The sequence below is a fragment of the Plecotus auritus genome, assembly GCF_963455305.1.
Source record: "Plecotus auritus genome assembly, chromosome: 13".
NCBI classification, from domain to species: domain Eukaryota; kingdom Metazoa; phylum Chordata; class Mammalia; order Chiroptera; family Vespertilionidae; genus Plecotus; species Plecotus auritus.
Genome location: NC_137779.1, coordinates 11,231,331 through 11,250,122, shown reverse-complemented (window position 1 = coordinate 11,250,122; position 18,792 = coordinate 11,231,331). Strand labels below are relative to the sequence as shown.

Below are 18,792 nucleotides of genomic sequence, written 5' to 3'. Positions count from 1 at the left end.
TTACCCAGTCCTGGTACAAGAGCACCACGCCCCAGTGAGCTTCCAGCGGCATCTATGAGATCGGCCCGACTTGTGAACTGACCATCCGAAATGTTATACACCAAGCTAGAGGCTAGGACTTCGGAAACAAACATTAAGCTGTTTAATAAGCCTTAAAATGGTGGTCAGTATACTTTCAAAGTTTAAACTTGAGACTCTTAACCAGACTGTCATAAAAATCACCCCTTTTTGTTGTCTATTGATGGTAACAATGAGGAGACAGAATATACACATTAAGACCACAAAAAGAAAACTGTGACAAAATATATTCCTAAATAGTGAACCATATTTTTGAAAGTGGTTTTTAAATGGCCACTTTTGCCTAAAGGCTTTTTTCAATACAGGTTAGCAAAAGGAGTTATGATCATTAACACCACAAGGTAACATTTACAAGAAATTCTTTCCATATAGTCGGTGCTCAATAAAGGGTAGTGGACACAAACAGCTCGGTTGCCGTCCTTCCAGGCAGGGACTCTAAAACTCGGAGACGCTTTGGCCTTTTCCCTTCACACTGGATAATGTAGTGGCGACAAGTATGGCTCTAGGTGTCTGGGTTTGAATTACAGCTCTGCCACTTCTGTGTGATCCTGGGAAATTTACTAAACCTCTCAGTTTCCTCATGTGCAAAGTGAAGGTAATTAAAGTACCAATCTTATACAGTTCTTGTGAAGAATAAACAAGTTAAAATATGTCCAGGCTCTATACCAGCTCATATGCACTAGCTGCTATTGATATTATTTTCTCCCCCGCTTTCAAACATAAAATTCGAGCCGTGTCACTTGAGCTTGTTTTTCTTGTTCCCATCACCCTAGGAATCCAGATCCTCATCATGCCTGACTATGCCCTTTGTTTCTGTTCTATTTTCTACTGTTCTGTCCTGCACAGCTCAAAATGATCTTCCCCAAATCTTTTTCATTATACCTATGTTCACCATGCATATGCCTTTCCCCCCACTTGGCCAGTTATATGAATAATACCCGTTTTTCATAACTTAAACTCAAGACCTCATTTAGTCACTCCCTTCCACCCCACCCCTCAATGACCCTTTTTTTCTGATTCCGCAGCACTTTTATCAGCTACCCACAGTCCAGGCACTGATACACCATCGATATCATTTTCCAGTTGTTTCTCACAACTACATCATTTCTCCCAACCAGACTATGAGCTCCTCAAGGCTAGCACCACTTCTACTTGCTGAGTAACCCTCCCCCTGCCCCCGCCCGCCCCAGTGACCAATGTGGAAGAGGACACAGAAGGAATTTCAGTATTTATTGATTTGTTGGTCTAAAATAGACTCCCTGTGTAAGCTATATCCTAGCGAAAAAATAGCCCAGTGAAGACCTCCTTTAAATCAAACAGGGCCAATTTCAATTGAGAGAAAAAGCCATGTCAAGAAGACTAAAAAGAGTTTCATAAGACTAATAATAGTCAATAAAAAGACAACCCAATTTTAAAATGTCCAAAGGGCCCTAGCCAGTTTGGCTCAGTGGATAGAGCATCAGCCTGCGGACTCAAGGGTCCCGGGTTCGATTCCGGTTAAGGGCATGTACCTTGGTTGCGGGCACATCCCCAGTAGGGGGTGTGCAGGAGGCAGCTGAATCGATGTTTCTCTCTCATGGATGTTTCTAACTCTCTATCCCTCTCCCTCCCTCTGTAAAAAATCAATAAAATGTATTTAAAATAAATAAATAAATAAAATGTCCAAAGGACTTGAATAGGTATTTCTCCAAAGAAGATATACAAATGGCCAATAAGCACAAGAAAAGATGTTTAACATCATTAGTCATTAGGGAAATAGAAATCAAAACCACAATGAGATACACTTCATACCCACTAGGATGGCTATAATTAAAAAAAAAAAAAAAAGGGAAAATAACAAATGTTGGTAAGGATATAGGGAAATTGGAGCCATTATATATTGCTGATGAAATGGAAAATAGTGAAGTCCCCTTGGGAACAGTTTGGCAGTCCCTCCAGAGGGTAACCATACAGTTACCATTTAACCCAGAATTCAACTCCAAAGTATAAACCCAAGAGAAATAAAAACAAAAACCTGTACATGAATGTTAGCATTGTTCAAAATAGCCAAAAAGTATAAACAACCCAAATGTCAACAAAGTTGACAACAAAACAGAAGAAATGTCAAAAATAAAATTCACTTACTTTTTAAAGACGACAAACCACTTGTTCCACCAAAAAGAGACCGGGTGGCGGAGCTGCCTGATCCCCCTGGAGGTGGGACCAGCATCACCAAGTATGTGCCACAGGTATATATGGGCGTCTTCCGAAGCATTTTTAGGGGTAGCCCACAGCTAGTATTTGCTGATGAGAAGAATGAAAGTGGTAAGTAGAAATATTTTACACACATTAATTTGGTTAGCAAAACAGATCAGAAGATAATAAGGGGTCCCCAAATTCATACAAGAATATATCCAAATTCAGAAAATAAAACAGGAAGTAACAAGCTAAGGAAAAAAGAATGATCTTCTGGCTCCCTAGCCTGGCTTCAAGCCTCCTGAAACTTGTGGAAATAAAATAGTATCCTTCTTAAATTCTAATATAAACTAGTAAGTATTTAATTTGATAGTCTCATAATGAATTAATCACAAATATTTTCTCTTCCTAACATTTCAATATATAAAAGAATTAAAGCATAAAATTGCATAAAATTCATTAAACACATTAATCCAGATTCATTTTTTTTCTACCCTTATTTTTTACTTCAGTTGATGATTTGGTATAAATTCACATAGCTGGGTATGTAATTTGTAAACTCTTCAAGAATAATGGTTCTTAATCTTTTCTGGGCTATAGATAACCTCAAAAATTTGATGAAAATTATGATGGATACATACGTTATTTAAAACCATGGGGGAGATTGTTTATTCCACCCAGTTAAGAACGCCTGCTTTAAAAGTATAGAACAGTGTGTTTAGTAGGTGACCTTTTATTAAGAATAGGAGGAAAAGAAGAACACAAATTTGTCTTTAATTTTATTTGCATAAAGAAGTCTGTAAAGATTAAGATTAATATAGTTACTTATAGGGGGCAGGTTGGGGGCAAAATATAGAATACACCAAGATTTCTCTACATATAACTTTTTATGTTGTCTTTACTTTTCAAACTCTATAAATGTATCATCCATTCTGAAATATTAAAGTACAAACACTAAATGAAATTCTAGAAAAAGTAATCTCTGCTGTGGGAGGTTTGCCTCTTACTTGCTTGGTCAAGATTGTATTTGGTGGAGACAATGTTAAATATGAGCTTTTTACATTTATGAAGCATGTGCTAAACATAAAATCAATTGATGAGAAGGTGTTTAGAGTTAAAGATAAAGCTGTTTTAAATTATTACAGATTCATGCTAATTCATATCCATAGCCAACAACATGTATAAGCTTGGAATTTAAAAAAATGGGCAATGATTGGAAAGAGACAAAAAGGTGAATTATGTAAAGCAAAGTGCTTTTGTATGGTGCACTGCAAGTGCTCAATAAAAAGTGCTGCCTGGGGAGCATTTGAGGTCTTGCTCCCTGGCATGAGTCGTCAGTCTGGCTCAAGCAGACTTACAAAATTAAAAAAATATATCTATTGCCTGAATCCACAGGCAGCTCTCACTAATTATTCATCAAGCCAAGAAAAGACATGGAGGAAATTTCATGCATCTTACTAAGTGAAAGAAGCCAATCTGAAAAGTCTACATACTGTATCATTCCAACTATATGACATTCTGGAAAAATATGAAGATAATAAAAGAAATCAGGGATGGCCAGCATTTGGGGATGGGGAGGGATGAATAAGTAGGCAGAGAACGAAGGATTTTTAGGGCAGTGAAACTACTCTCTATGACACTATAATGATGGCTACCTATCCTTATGCATTTGTCCAAACCCAAAGAATGTAACCTGAGGTAATGATGGACTTTGGGTGATGACGATTTGTCCACATAGGTCCATCAGTTGTAACAACTATACCATCTGCTGCAGGATGTTGATGAGGGAGACTATGCATGTGTTGGGGCAGGCGGTATATGGGAAATATTAGTCCCTTTCTCTCAAGCTTGCTGTGAACCTAGAACTGCTCTAAAAAATAATCTTAAATTATAGATATCTAGCTGAATGGAGCTATCCAAGCTAACAGGTGGTAAGCGAAGGGCAGCATACCTGCTTGGTCCTCTTTCAGTGTGTTGGAAATGGTGGAGCCAGTGAGGGCGGCCAGCGTAGCGGATGGGGAAGCTCTGTAGCGGGAAAGTCTGCTAAGAAGCATCTCATTAATGCTTTTCGCAGACTCACCCTCTTTTCTCATTAGAATTGTGCGTTCCTGAAGTGGACTGGCAACATACACACCATTTTCAACCTAATATTTAAAAAAAAAAAGAGGTCCTTAAATGACATCTATTTCCATGTAGTTAGCAAGTTTCTATTTGAGAATTGCATTATCTAGTTGCGCAAAACCATTTCCAAAAATTGTACCTGAGTAGGGGTAAACCTCAAAGCCTAAGTGCTCCACAGAAACTACTGAGAACAAAGGAAAGGCCATGCTAAGTTTGAGAGCTTTCATTCTTCATAATAGCCCAGTTTCTAAAAGTAATGAGCCGAGTTTAATAAATTCTACAAAAGGTCGTTGATTAAAATTCCTTCTATTGAATTCCTCAGGCAGCTCTCACTAATTACAAGCATCTGACAGGTACAAGTACACCGAGAGGAAAACAAATCAGTTTTTGATTTACTATTAATATGAAGTACAACTAGGAGGGTAATGTCTTCTTGAAATTGAATTAGTGGCTAAAACCCAAACTCTGCATTAACAGCAGTTAACATTAGCCCCAGCTGCTTGGGCAGTGGAGGAGCAGTCCTAGAGAAAGGCAGACTTTGTTTGCTAAAAATATATGCCAACATCAACTGGATCCTTGCTGGTGCTTGGCAGGTCCTCATTCATCACTTGATTATTCCCCAGCAAAATCCCTGGAGTGGTGATTTCAAAATTCCTTTACCAATTTTGAGCTTGACTTTAAGCAGACCACTTGGCAATCTTTATTGCAACGAAGATCCAGACCACTTACTGTAAGCTGCTCACACTCATCTCTCTTCCAACTCAGAATCTTTGTTTTCAGCCTCATTATTGTTCGTTTCCTCTTAATTCAGAGGAAGAAGCACTTCACTTCATGTCATTTAAGGTTAAGTCTTCCAGCTCTGCCTCCTCTCTAACTGTTCCCTTAATTTTGTCTGCTCCTTCATTGCCAGTATCTCCCTCTCTATTAACTTACTGGTTTCAAATATTCACAGGTTTCTAGATCTTAAACACAAGCTTGGTGGCCCATGGCAATACCATCCCTTTTCTCCACTTCCATTTGCTGTCCAATTTCTCACATATATCTCATGCTGCTCTGCATCCCACGCCCCTTCCAGACCTAGGCTCCTGGATCTGGCTGGAGACTCAGAAACTGGTGCCACCAATAAAGGTGGCCACGGCTGGCCTGCAGCTGTGGGGTATAGAGATAAAAGGGAATAGGAGTACAAAGTGGCAAGGCTTATAAGAAGCAAATAAAAAGCAAAGCAATCCAAAGTAAAAATTTGGTAACAGAAGAGGCAAGAGAAAGCAAGCAAACTCAGGAGCATAGCCAGGAAGGAGGTGTGCAGAGTAGCACCTACTGTGTGCTGGGCAGTGTTCTAGGACCTAGGAACACAGCAGTACACAAAAGAGACCAAAATCCCTACCCTCCTGGAGCTGACATTCTAGGCAAGGGAGACAGTGAAGAAGTAAGCAAATAACGGGTAAAATAAGAGCCATGAGAAAAATAAAACAGGGCAAAAAAGATAAAAAGAGACATGATTTTATTTTACATGAAATATTTTATACAGATTGGTAAGAAAGGTCTTTCTGATAAGGTGATATTTGAGCAGAGACCTAAAAAGTGAGAGAATATGCCATGTGGTTATCTGTAGGGTTCCAGTACAAATGTCCCCAGATGGGAGCACACTGGGTATTTTGGCATGTCAGCAAGGAGGCCAGTTGTGGCTAGAGTGGCATGAGAGCAGGAGTGTGGTTGGTGTAGAGTGATAGGTGAAGAGGGGGCCCAAATCATGCAGCACCTTTACAGAGGTAGTAAGATTTGAGATACACTTTGAAGGTAGAGCAGGAGCATCTGCTGACTGGACATAGAATTTGAGAAGGAAAAAAAGCGGAATCAAGAGTGACACCAAAGGTCTCTGGCCAGCACTGGCAGGTCACAGATACCGTTAAATGAAACAGGAAAACCCATGGGAGGGGCAGGGAAAGTCTCATATTCTATGCATATACAAATAAACACCCACATCGATACCCATCTAGAGTTCTGGGGACAGGCTTTGGCTGAGAAGCAAATAGGAGCATCATCAGTTTATAGAGGTGTTTAAAACTATAAGACAGGATGAGATCAATGAGCAAGTTAGAGAAATAGCAGGGGCCCTGAAAATAGGTTCTGGCACATGTGATTGTTGAAAAGGAAGAAAGATGAGACTGAGTAGAACAACCAGTGATAGAAGTCCTATGGGGTGTCCCACAAGGCAAATGAAAACAATTTCAAGAATGTGGGAGCGGTAAACCGCATTAAAAACTCCTAAAAGGTCAAGTCAAATTAAGAGTTGACCTTGAATTTATTAATGAGGAAGTCCCTGGTGGATTTGAGAAGAGCTGTTTTGGTGGTGTGATAAGGATACAAGACTGAATAAAGTGGGTTCAAGAGAGAATAGAGAGGAAAGGACATAAAAACAGTAGGAATAACTCTTTGAAGAGCATTGCTGTAAAGGGACACCAGAAATAGGGGAGTGGAGGCAGGTGTGGGTCAAGGGAGTTGTTTTTTAAAGACAGGATATCCTCCAACGCAGCAGACGCCAAACTTCTGGACCTCGCGGACCAGACCACCAGTTGGCGACCACTGCTCTCACATATCTGTATGCTGTAGTAAGTGGTCCATTGAGAGAGGAAAGCCACTAATATAGGAGGACAATAGCAGAAAGAACCAGCCTCCCTACCCCAACTTTCAATACACAGCAGGCAGCAAATACAGCCTTTTTTTGTACAAAACAATGTCACTTGGAAATCAATCTACTTCAGTCTATGCAGATCTGCCTCATACTTTTTAATGGCTACACAGTGTTTCATGATGTGAAAGTATCATAGGCAGTAAGCCAGATAGCTACGTTTAGCTTCTCAAGTCAGCATTTTAGAAGCTTCTAAACTAGTGGTAGTTAAAAATTTTTATTTAATGAGGAAAAAATTCAAACATATGCAAAAACAGAGTGTAGTATAAAGAATTTCTATATACCCATCATCCAGATTCAACTATAATCTAGATATTGCCACACCTGTTTAACTTATCTGCCTCTTTTGTTGCTCATGCATCTTAAAACATATCCCAGACATCATGTAATTCCACTTCTGAATATTTTACTACACATCTCTCAAAATAGGTATTTTCTCATAGAACCACAATACCATTATTATACTTTAAAAATAAATTAAGAGTCCTGGCTGGTGTAGTTCAGTTAGTTGGTTGAGCATCATCCTGTGCACCAAAAGGTCACTAGTTTGATTTCTGGTCAGAGCGCATGCCCAGGTTGTGGGGTCAGTCCCCGGATGGGGTGCATATGGGAGGCAACCCAATCAATGTTTTGCTCTTTCCCTCTCCCTTCCTCTTTCTCTAAAATCAATAAAAACTTATTTTTTAAAAAATTAAGAATAACCCCATGGTTTCATCGAATACTCAATTTATATTCAAGTTCCAAATAGTCTCCAAAGGTGTTTTTTTAATTTACAGTTTGTTGGTTGGATTCAGACTCCAAAGGTGATTCAAAGGTTGTTCTCTTCATCTACAGCAGGCTCCTTCTCCCCCCCCTTTGTATTTCATGCCACTGGGAGGGGCTATTTTGGTTGCTCTGTTTCCTCCAGAGCAGTTATGGGCTTTTGATCGTACGGCTATACATCTAAAAATACCTTTATGTTGTCTTTACACTTGATTGATACTTTGGTTGTTGACTAATGATTTCCCTCAGAATTTTGAAAGCCCTGCTCCATTTTTATATCCAGTAATACTATTGAATAACATGGTGCTTTTCTAACTCTATATCATTTGTATAAGATTCTATTTTATTTCTGGAAGCTTTGGAATCCTCTCTTTATACTTGATAATCTGAAGTTTCAGGATGATGTGCCATGGTGTGGGCATTCTTCATTAATCTGGACCAGTGTCCTTCGTTTGACATTCTTGGCTTTTTTAAAAAATATATTTTTATTGAATTTTAGAGAAAGAGGAAGGGAGGGGGGGGGAATCAATGTGAGAGCCATACATCAATCAGCTGCCTCCTGCATGCCCCCTACCTGGGATCGATCCTGAAACCTAAGCATGTACCCTGACTGGGAATCAAATCAGCAACCTTTCAGTGCATAGGATGGCACCAATCCACTGATCCACACTGGCAGGGCGGGGCAGTTCCTTTTATCAACTTTAACCTACAACCCCATCTCCCAGCGGCACAGCACCACACCTGACGCCTCCAATCCCAAAGTTCTAAGCAACTCTCTTCTTCTTGGGATCCCCCTGAACACACTTTTAGTTTTGGCTTTTCCCACACTGAAGATAAGAAGGGACACTCCACCTCCATCTTCTAAAGTAAACGCATAAGAGATACTGCCTAGAGCTGAGGAACAAGAAATAAAGGTTTAATTATAAGCTACAAACACAACTGAAAGAGGAATTAAAATGAATGAAATAAAGCCTGGCCATGTTGCTCAGTGGTTGGGCATCAACCTATGAACCAGGAGGTCATGGTTGGATTCCTGATCAGGGCACATGCTGGGGTTGTGGGTTCAATCACCAGTGTGGGAGGGTGCAGGAGGCAGCCAATCAATGATTCTCTCTCATCACTGATGTTTCTATCTCTCTCTCCCTCTCCCTTCCACTCTGAAATAAATAAAAATACATATTTTTAAAAATGAATGAAGTAAATACATTAGGAAGAATAAGAAAAGAGTAAAAACTAAGCCAAATCCTCATCTATCACAGCAAAAAGAAATCAACATACAATACATGGAGTTCATAGTCAAGAAACAGCAATGTAAGCCATTTACTTGGAGATACAAAGAACAAAAAACTGTAACCAGCGCTGGCAAGGGGATGGGGTAAGGGATTCTCACTTCTCAGTATGAACCTGGATATGCTACCCAAAGTTTAAATCCATGCACACGTACTTCTTTGTACAATTTTTTCTTTTAATTTAACAAAAGCATGTCAGGGAAAGGGAGAATTCTTCAATGTGTTCCCATTACACTTAGGATAAAACCTAAGTCCTTTAACCAGCTCGTAAGTGTGTTTAAAAACAAGCAAGACAAAACGAAACAGATTTTCTGACAATTTAATTCTGAACACAGGTTCAAGTAGTACAATCTCTAGCAGATCAATGCAGACTTTCACTCTGGCAGAGACATTTGACAAGAAAAGATAATGAATGATTAGAGAATACTGAGAAACCAGTTGGAAAAGCATGTCTAGTGAAAGGTTACTAGGTTCCTGACTGACTGTTAGCTGGCAGGATGGATGACTGGTTTCCCAGAACAAGTTTTAACCCTATTGAAATTCATTAGAAAAATGGCTTCAATGTTTGTTTTATTTTCAGGAATGCTAATTTCTTCCCAGAAGGAGGCTGTAAATCACATCATGAAAAAAGGTTTGGTCACAGACCTGGCTTGGGCAATTTTTCCTTTACAAGTCTTTGCAAATACAATCTAGATAAGTACTGTCCAATAAAACTGTCTTTGATGATGGAAATGTTCTATGTCTTTGCTGCTCGATATGGTGACCACTAGCCAGTCGCAATGGCTACTGAATACTAAAAATGTGGTTAATGCAACTGAGCAACTAAAGTTTTAAATTTATTTAATTCTGATTAATACAGATTTAAACAGCCAGTGTGGCTACAGGCTACCACACTGGACAGTGCATATCTGCCATGGCCCCCAGCCTCTTCTTGCTCCAAGCTCTCCTCTCTGCATCCCAACCACTCTAGCTCACTGTCATTTCCTGAAACATGCATGCTCACTCCTGCCACAGGGCCTTTGCACTTGTGGTCTCCTCTTCCTTGAATGTTCCCTACCCTTCTACTGAACTTCTTCATCTGGTTAACTACAACTTTTTCTTCACCACCTAAAATTATCTTATCTACTTATTTGCTCACTTGTTTATAGTTTTTGTCTTTTTTTTTTCTTTCCACCATCACTATCCCAACCCACCCAACCAGCCAGAATACAAGTTCCATTTGAGCAAGGATCCTATCCACCTTGCCCATCACTGAATTCCCACCATCCAGATAAAACACTGCCTGGCTCTCAGGCAGCCTGCTAATATCTAATGAATAAATAATTGTCTTCTCACAATTTTAATTGTCATCTTTTTCAGGGACTTCCAAAACCTATCAATAGACCCAATCTTATTATTGCAGTTTAGTTCCACATTTCCAACAAGCCCCCTGATCATTTCTACTTAAAAACTCCACTATCTACACTTTAAGTACTGTTATCTCCATTCTCTTGCCAAATTGGCCTTCAGAAAGCTAGACTTTATTTGGCCATACAGGTCCAAACAAAGAAACCTTCAAAATATCCAAGAGAAAAATCAATTTTGAGGCAAGAGTAAACACATTGTACATACTCCAAGTTTCTTAGGTCCTTTGTCAACCAATATAAAAAGAAAGCAAACAGAAATGTCTCTCAATACACAAAGTGAGAAAGTAAAACTTACCACAAGTTCAAATATGTCCATGAAAACAGAATGTCCCTTAGGTGTTTTCTCATTCAGACTGGCAGGAGACCAGATCCAATAGAAATAAGTACCATCTGAAGAAAGGTGCACGGTGCTCATAGTGCTGCCAACAGGGAGATGATTAGCTGGCATTGGTACCATCTGACATACCTGGACACAAAAAGAAGGAAAACTTCATCAATATGACATAAATTCTGATTAATTCTATCAGTTCATCATTAATATTATTAATTCCAAGATGAGAATTCAATAGGCTTTCTGGGCAAAATAAACCCAATATTTATCTCTAAGAATAATATATGAAAATTACATGACAAAAACATAAAAGCTCATACAACTGGCCATGCAACAGATAAAAAGATGCTTGAGATTAATTCAAATTACATTTTTTTAAAATGTACTTACTAAACACTTTGACTCTGCTATATGTGTTTTATCAAACATTTATTAAAAACAAAGTTTCAGCCCTAGCTGGTTTGGCTCAGTGGATAGAGCCGTGGTTGGCAAACTGCGACTCGTGAGCCACATGCGGCTCTTTGGCCCCTTGAGTGTGGTTCTTCCACAAAATACCACAGCCTGGGCGAGTCTATTTTGAAGAAGTGGCATTAGAAGAAGTTGAAGTTTAAAAAATTTGGCTCTCAAAAGAAATTTCAATCGTTGTACTGTTGATAGCTGGCTCTGTTGACTAATGAGTTTGCTGACCACTGGGATAGAGCATCAGCCTGTGGACTGAAGGGTCCCAGGTTCGATTCCGGTCAAGGGCACATGCCTGGGTTGCGGGCTTGATCCCCAGTAGGGGGTGTGCAGGAGGCAGCGAATCAATGATTCTCTCTCACCATTGATGTTTCTATCTCTTTCCCTCTCTTTCCCTCTCTGAAATCAATAAAAGATATAAAAAATAAATAAATAAAATTAAAAAACACAAAATTTCAGAAAAATAGTACTTTCTGAAATGTTCTTAGTAAATGAATTTAAGACTATTAATTATACTTAAAGGACATGAACTATATCTTATTCATCTTTATATCTTTAGCACCTAATTCAAAGTCTAGCTTAAAGTTATTTAATAAATATGGAAGGAAGAAAAGGCAAAAGGGAAAGCAGAGAATAGGGAGAAGGGGGAAAGAGAAAAAAAAGCTTTAAAATAATGAAGGCACATGCGAAATCCTAACTTAGCACATGAGGGCTACTGAAATTCACCAAGTCCATCCAGAGGAGACAAACACCAGTACTCTATGTCAGACATGAAGGCATGTGTTTCTAATACCACCTAGTAAACATCTTTGGTTTCAGCATAATGAATAGTTTTGCATTATTTCACATTAAATGTGAAGTTACATACTAATTTTTACTGCCAGAGAAAAGCATTTAATATGAGAGAAAATGAGAACTAAGAAAACTGCTGACTTGGTTTTTTAAAAATCCAAGAGTAGGAACAGAACTGAAAATCCCAAAATAAACATAATTAGAGGTCAGATGCCTTCAGGGTATAGTAAGAACAATTTTCAGTTGCTCCACCTCTGGGTGAGTCACTAGTTTTCCTAAGATTACTTTTGAACCCTGAACTAATTTCATATGAATTTTTTCCAGATCTGTTTTGTCTACGTCAAAAGTTACAGTCATTCAATTGCTGTAACCACACTTTGAAACTTATTGTGCCAGGAAATTTAGAAAGCTGACAGCTACTGATTGGCCTAAGCTATCCCCAAATTGCTCTGATGCACGTATCTAGTTAATGACAACACTGCTTTCTTGGATAACTAGTAGCCTGGTGCACAAAATCCGTACACATTAAAAGGGGATTAATTAGAGGAAATAATTTAATATTGCTATTTGCCCTTTCTCTATAATAGAAGTGTCAGAGATGAAAGAAAATTAATAAAATGTATATGAAAACCTTCCTCCTGTCAGAGTCTGGGGCACACCATGGGACCCAGAGTCAAGTCCCCGCCCACCCACATGAGCCTCAAAATTGCGTGAGACCTAGACCCGGCCGTCCCCCCACCCCACTGGGCTGGATCCAGACCTAGCCAGTCCCACCCTTGTCAAACCCTGCTGGGCAGGGGACATAGACTCAGGTCCCCTGGCCTGGCGCCAGGACGGGGGGCATGGCCTGAGATCCCCTGTCAAGCCCCGCCAGGTGGGGGGCATTGCCTGAGGTCCCCCATCAAGCCTCACCAGGCAGGGGGGTGCAGCCTCAGATCCCCCGGCCTGGCACTGGGAGGGGGCACAGCCTCAGGTCCCCCGTCAAGCCCCATCAGCAGGGGTTGCAGCCTCAGGTCCCCCAGCCCAGCACTGGGAAAGGGGCACAGCCTCAGGTCCCCTGTCAAGCCCCGCTGGGCAGGGGCGCGGCCTGAGTTCCCCCGACCCAGCACTGGGGGTGCACCTTGAGGTCCCCCGTCAAGCCCCACTGGGTGGGGGGTACAGCTTGAGGTCCCCTGTCAACCCAGCCAGGCAGGGGGGCGCAGCCTCAGGTCCCCTGGCCTGGTGCTGGGGCGGGGGGCGTGACCTGAGGTCCACCGGCTTGGCGCTGGGGCGGGGGGAGCAGCCTGAGGTCCCCTAGCCCAGCACCAGGATGGGAAGCGCACCTTGAGGTCCCCTGTCAAGCCACGCCGGGTGGGGGGTGTGGCCTGAGGTCCCCTGGCCTAGCACTGGGGCGGGAGGTGCGGCCTGAGGTCCCCTGTCAAGCCCTGCCGGGTGGGGGGCATGGCCTGAGGTCCACTGTCAAGCCCTGCCAGGTGGGGGTTGCGGCCTGAGGTCCCCTGTCAAGCCCTGCGGGGTGGGGGTGCGGCCTGAGGTCCCCTGTCAAGCCCTGCCGGGTGGGGGGCAAGGCCTGAGGTCCCCTGTCAAGCCCTGCCAGGCGGGGGGCAAAGCCTGAGGTCCCCTGTCAAGCCCTGCCAGGTAGGGGAGGGCGTAGCCTCAGGTCCCTGCTGATTGCTCGTTAAGGCTCCTTATGGAAACTTGGCCTCAGCTGTGGGTGCAGCCATCTTTGTGACGGAGTGATGGTCAATTAGCATATTCCCTCTTTATTAGATAGGATATTGAGTTTTTGCAACAACACAGGGGAAACTGACATCACTTCAAATGTGAACCATGTTCCAAGATTTAACATCTGTTTAATTTCCAGGCTTATAACCTTATTTCAAACAAATATAGGAGATATTCTTATCTGTCTGCATTAGCGATAAGAAACAAAGGCAATTGGGCATCTATTTGTTAATGTGTTCACTTTACTCATCTAACAATTATTAAGCACCTACTATGTGCTTTGGAGACACAGTGGTGAATAAGATTCAGTCTCTGCTCTCCAGGAAAGACACAATTGAGTGACAGAGAGATGCAACATCCCACTTAAATTCTGGATGTAACTACTGTCAGGGCAACCACTCCACAGATGATAACTCTAAACATCCAGTTCAATTTTGGTTGAAAGTTATAGCACAAAGAACTAAAATTTTAGAGCTGAGAACCATGCATTCAAGTTCTCATGTTGCCATAATTGTATGGCCTTTGGCAAATACTTAACCTCTGTGAGCTACATTCCTCCATTCAACAATAAACACTACTTGCAATGTGCTTAGCATCATTTGCCTTATGTTTATGATGAAACTGCCATAATTACACCTCACAAGTGTATGTAAATTGCCTAGATCGGGGCCTGGTATACAGACATTGTACTTTATCATCATCAATCACATGCTAGGCACACATACTACATTCTAGGGACACAAAGATGAATAAGACAGGCTCTCTCTGGACCTAAAGGTGTGCACGGTCTTGGGGAGGATTAGACACAAGAGCAGGTAATTTCGGTATGATGCAGCAAGTGCTTTGCTAGAGTGCTATTAGAGCAGTAAAGATGAGCTCTTAACCCATCTCACACAATGACTCTATCTAAACTCATTTTAAAGCTCCCATTCTCTCAGAAAGGTTGTTTAGAACTAATTGAATAGGGAAATGATGTCTTCCCAGAACAGATCTGGCAATAATAATAAGGAAAAAAAGGAGAAAAGGAAAAAGAAGAACAAGGAGGAGGAAGAAGAGGAGAAAGAAGAAGAGGAGGAGGAGGAAGAGGAGGAGAAGGCGGAGAAGCAGCAGCTGGCATTTATATCATCTCTGATTCTCTAGAAAAATTTTTTAATAATAAAAATTTGTTGCTGGCTTTATAAACTCTTAGGGAACACATTCACTCAAACCATGTGAGAAAGTCTAGACACTAGACAAAAACAAAACAAAACAAAACAAAACAGAATGCCCAGACAATGACAATTCAAAGGATGCACTCTGGCAGGAAACTACATCAATTGTGTTATTACTTCTGAAGAACTTCCCTTACTGTCTCCGAAACGTAAAGACAATGCCTTGGTTTTCTGTTTACCTGAAGGGTATTCTGGTCAATGACCTGGAAAAGGGAGTGAGGTTTATTATCAAAAGATACAGGCCGGTGGAGAAGACTGCCATTGCCAAAAGCAACCCATCCCGGTTCCAGCTCCTCGTTCCGGCAGTATACAAAACCTCTGTAGGAAAAGAAAGATACTTAAGTTGGGTTGCCCGGCTGGGTCTGAAGCCACAACAGACAAAAAAATTTTCCTAAACGTTTAATGTTTTAAAAGCCTAATGTTTTTAAATGGCTAACTATGCAAACAATTTGAAGGCGAGTGAATATATTACATTAGCTTTTGGACTGAAAAACTAGGGCAAATATTAACTTTTCACAACAAACTCGCGAAGAGAAAAAAAAGTTGGGGAAAAGGTCTAACCTGTATATATAAAACCCTAATATGCAAATAGACTGAACAGCGGAACAACTGAACAACCAAACACCGGTTGCTATGACATGCGCTGACCACCAGGGGGTGTGCGTGGAACATGGCAGGCATCAGCAGCAGGCAGCAGAGGGTGGAACATGTGGGCGTTGGCCACGGTGGGATGGTGGAGCAGGTGAGTGCCAGTTGCTGTCATCGGGGAAAGCCTCTGGTGGTTACTGAAAATTCCTTGCTCCCGTGCGCCATGGTCATGCCTGGCGCTTGCACCCGCTGCCAGCACCGGCCCCACTTGCACCTGCTGGCCGGCACCTGGCACTGGTCCCAATCGCTTGGTGTCGTCAGCGGGTGCAAGCAGCGGTTGCCAGCCCCAAATACCCCTAAGGGCTTCTCCACCTCCCCCTGCTCCTGAGGGGTGATCGGAGCAGCAGCCACCACTTGCACCCGTTGATGGCGCCGGTCCTGCTCGCACCTGCTGCTGGCGCAGGCCCCAATCACTCTGCGCTGTCAGTGGGTGCGAGCGGGGCCGGGGCCGGAGCTGGCAGCACATGGGAGTGGCAGTGGTGGGAGCAGGGCTGTCAGCAGAGAGAGGAGTGGGGGCCATGGCAGGAGGGGCTGGGCGGGGGCGCAGAGGATGGGCCAAGACCCACCTCTGTGCCCACCGCAGCCTCGCAGCCCACAGTTCCTTTCAAGGTGCACGATTTCGTGCACTGGGCCCCTAGTTAAATATATAAAAGGATCTCAAACTGTGGTTTCTTTTGTCAGCAATTCATAGATCTTACATCCCAACTGAAAATCACTGCTAAGCCAAGATCAAATCCAAGGACAAAGAAACTAAACTAGAAAAAATGTCCATCTATCAACATGGAGAAAAAACTAATATTATAGTAATTCTAATCATAGAGGAACATCTGGTTAAAACAATGATCCTAGGGCTATCAGACTCTTTAGAGCCAAAACAAAGCTGAAATGCACTAGCACAGTGGTCAGCAAACAGCGGCTCGCGAGCCACATGCGGCTCGTGAGCAGCGGTTTGCCGCTCTGTTGACTAATGAGTTTGCCGACCACTGGGATAGGGGCTTAATCACAAGGAACAACAACAGCCTGTAATTATTGGAATCGAGAGTCTAGGTCAGTGGTCGGCAAACTCATTAGTCAACAGAGCAGCAAACCGCGGCTCACGAGCCGCCGTTTGCCAACCACTGCACTAGCAGAATGAGAGGGGTGGGTGACAATAGTGGAAAACCAGAATCACATGAATGTGTTCAGACTTATTATCAGTCAGTCTATGGAGAGTCAGCATGCACCCTCATGTTTTCTTCACAGAGGATTACATAAGGAGGAAATGTTCCAGCCAAATAATTCAGCAAATTCCATGCAACTCACCTGAGAGTACCATGTAATCCAGAGCCCAGTTTGCTTACTCCTCTTCCAACTGAGTTAGTGGTATACAGGTAAAGACCGTCTGCAGTGAGACAGCGTCCCAAGTCAGCATCTGAAACATTTTTTATAAGTAAGTTATATAAATGCTTTTCTTTTTCTTTTTTTTTTTTTTTGTCTTTTTGTTAATCCTCACCCGAGGATATTTTTCCATTGATCTTTTTTTTTTTTTTATATATATTTTATTGATTTTTTACAGAGAAGAAGGGAGAGGGATAGAGAGCTAGAAACATTGATGAGAGAGAAACATCGATCAGCTGCCTCCTGCACACCCCCCACTGGGGATGTGCCCGCAACCAAGGTACATGCCCCTGACTGGACTCGAACCTGGGACCCCTCAGTCCGCAGGCCGACGCTCTATCCACTGAGCCAAACCAGCCAGGGCTCCATTGATCTTTTACAGAGAGTGGAAAAGAGAGGGAAAGACAGAGAGAAACATCGATGTGAGTGAAACACATTGACTGGTTGCCTCCTGCACACACCCTGACCAGGGCTCAGGCCAGGAGAAGCCTGCAGCCAAGGTATGTGCCCTTGACCGGAATTGAACCTGGGATCCTTTGGTCCATAGGCCGACGCTCTATCCACTGAGCCCAACCAGCTAGGGCTAAATGCTTTTCTAATAAGATTATAAACGTGCTTTCTCTTTAGAGGAAGTTGAGTGAAAGATAATCTCCCACTTCTAAAATAAGTGCTTCTATGTGACTTCCAGGGAAGATGGCTAGAACCCCCACAGCAAACATCCAAAATGCATGTAGGGTCAGGGACCAAGATCAGAGAAGGAGGTCAGATAGTTACTAGCAGGACAACCTGGTTCTGCCTGCCAATGTTTTTTCTTTTTTGGAATAGCAAAAATATTGAGTCCAATTTACACATTCCTAATTCTAATCTGAAATGACTAAGAATATGATATGAGCCCTGGCCGGTTTGGCTCGGTGGATAGAGCGTCAGCCTTCGGACCGAAGGGTCCCAGGTTCGATTCCGGCCAAGGGCACAAGCCCGGGTTGTGGGCTTGATCCCCAGTGGAGGCTGTGCAGGAGGCAGCCAATTGATGGTTCTCTCTCATCATTGATGTTTCTCTCTCTCTCTTCCTCTCTTAAAAATCAATAAAGAGCCAAAACCGGTTTGGCTCAGTGGACAGAGCGTCAGCCTGCGGACTGAAAGGTCCCAGGTTCGATTCCAGTCAAGGGCATGTAACTTGGTTGCGGGCACATCCCCAGTGGGGGGTGTGCAGGAGGCAGCTAATCGATGTTTCTCTCTCATCGATGTTTCTGACTATCTATCCCTCTTCCTTCCTCTCTGTAAAAAATCAATAAAATATATATTTAAAAAAAATAAAAAAAGATCAATAAAGAAATATTTAAAAAAATACGATATGATTTTATAGTAAAAAAGGCGTGAGCTTTTAAGAGTTCTAGGCACTTATTAGTTGACCTTGGGCCTCTTTGAACTTCATTTCTTCATCCATAAAATGAGGATAATGTGTACCTCAAGAATTACTATGAAGGTTAAATGAGATAACACAGGTTAACACCCATATTGCACTCAAGTTCAAAGCCAGTGTTCCATAATGGTAAATGATATTATTCTCACATACTAATAATATACATTCAACTAAAATCTGCTTCTTTGGATTTTCCATCCAGAGATCCTAATTTTAATTTCTGGAGCAACACAGCACAAAAGTGCTCTTCTATTTAAAAACAGCAACTATAGCCGAAACCGGTTTGGCTCAGTGGATAGAGCGTCAGCCTGT

At 42.1% G+C, this 18,792-nt stretch overlaps 1 protein-coding gene across 5 annotated transcripts in view; it reads right to left on the bottom strand.

The window, feature by feature from the left end:
- HECTD4 (HECT domain E3 ubiquitin protein ligase 4) overlaps positions 1–18,792 on the bottom strand; it is a 166,922-nt gene that overhangs the window by 100,132 nt on the left and 47,998 nt on the right. For all 5 annotated transcript variants that reach the window (XM_080650565.1, XM_080650566.1, XM_080650568.1 and 2 more), the window contains exons 5-10: positions 16,986–17,094; positions 15,215–15,353; positions 10,816–10,986; positions 4,205–4,397; positions 2,203–2,361; positions 5–118 (exon numbers count right to left, since the gene is read on the bottom strand). In XM_080650565.1, coding sequence (XP_080506691.1) covers positions 5–118; positions 2,203–2,361; positions 4,205–4,397; positions 10,816–10,986; positions 15,215–15,353; positions 16,986–17,094 — 885 coding nt within the window. The remainder of the gene's footprint in view (positions 1–4; positions 119–2,202; positions 2,362–4,204; positions 4,398–10,815; positions 10,987–15,214; positions 15,354–16,985; positions 17,095–18,792) is intronic.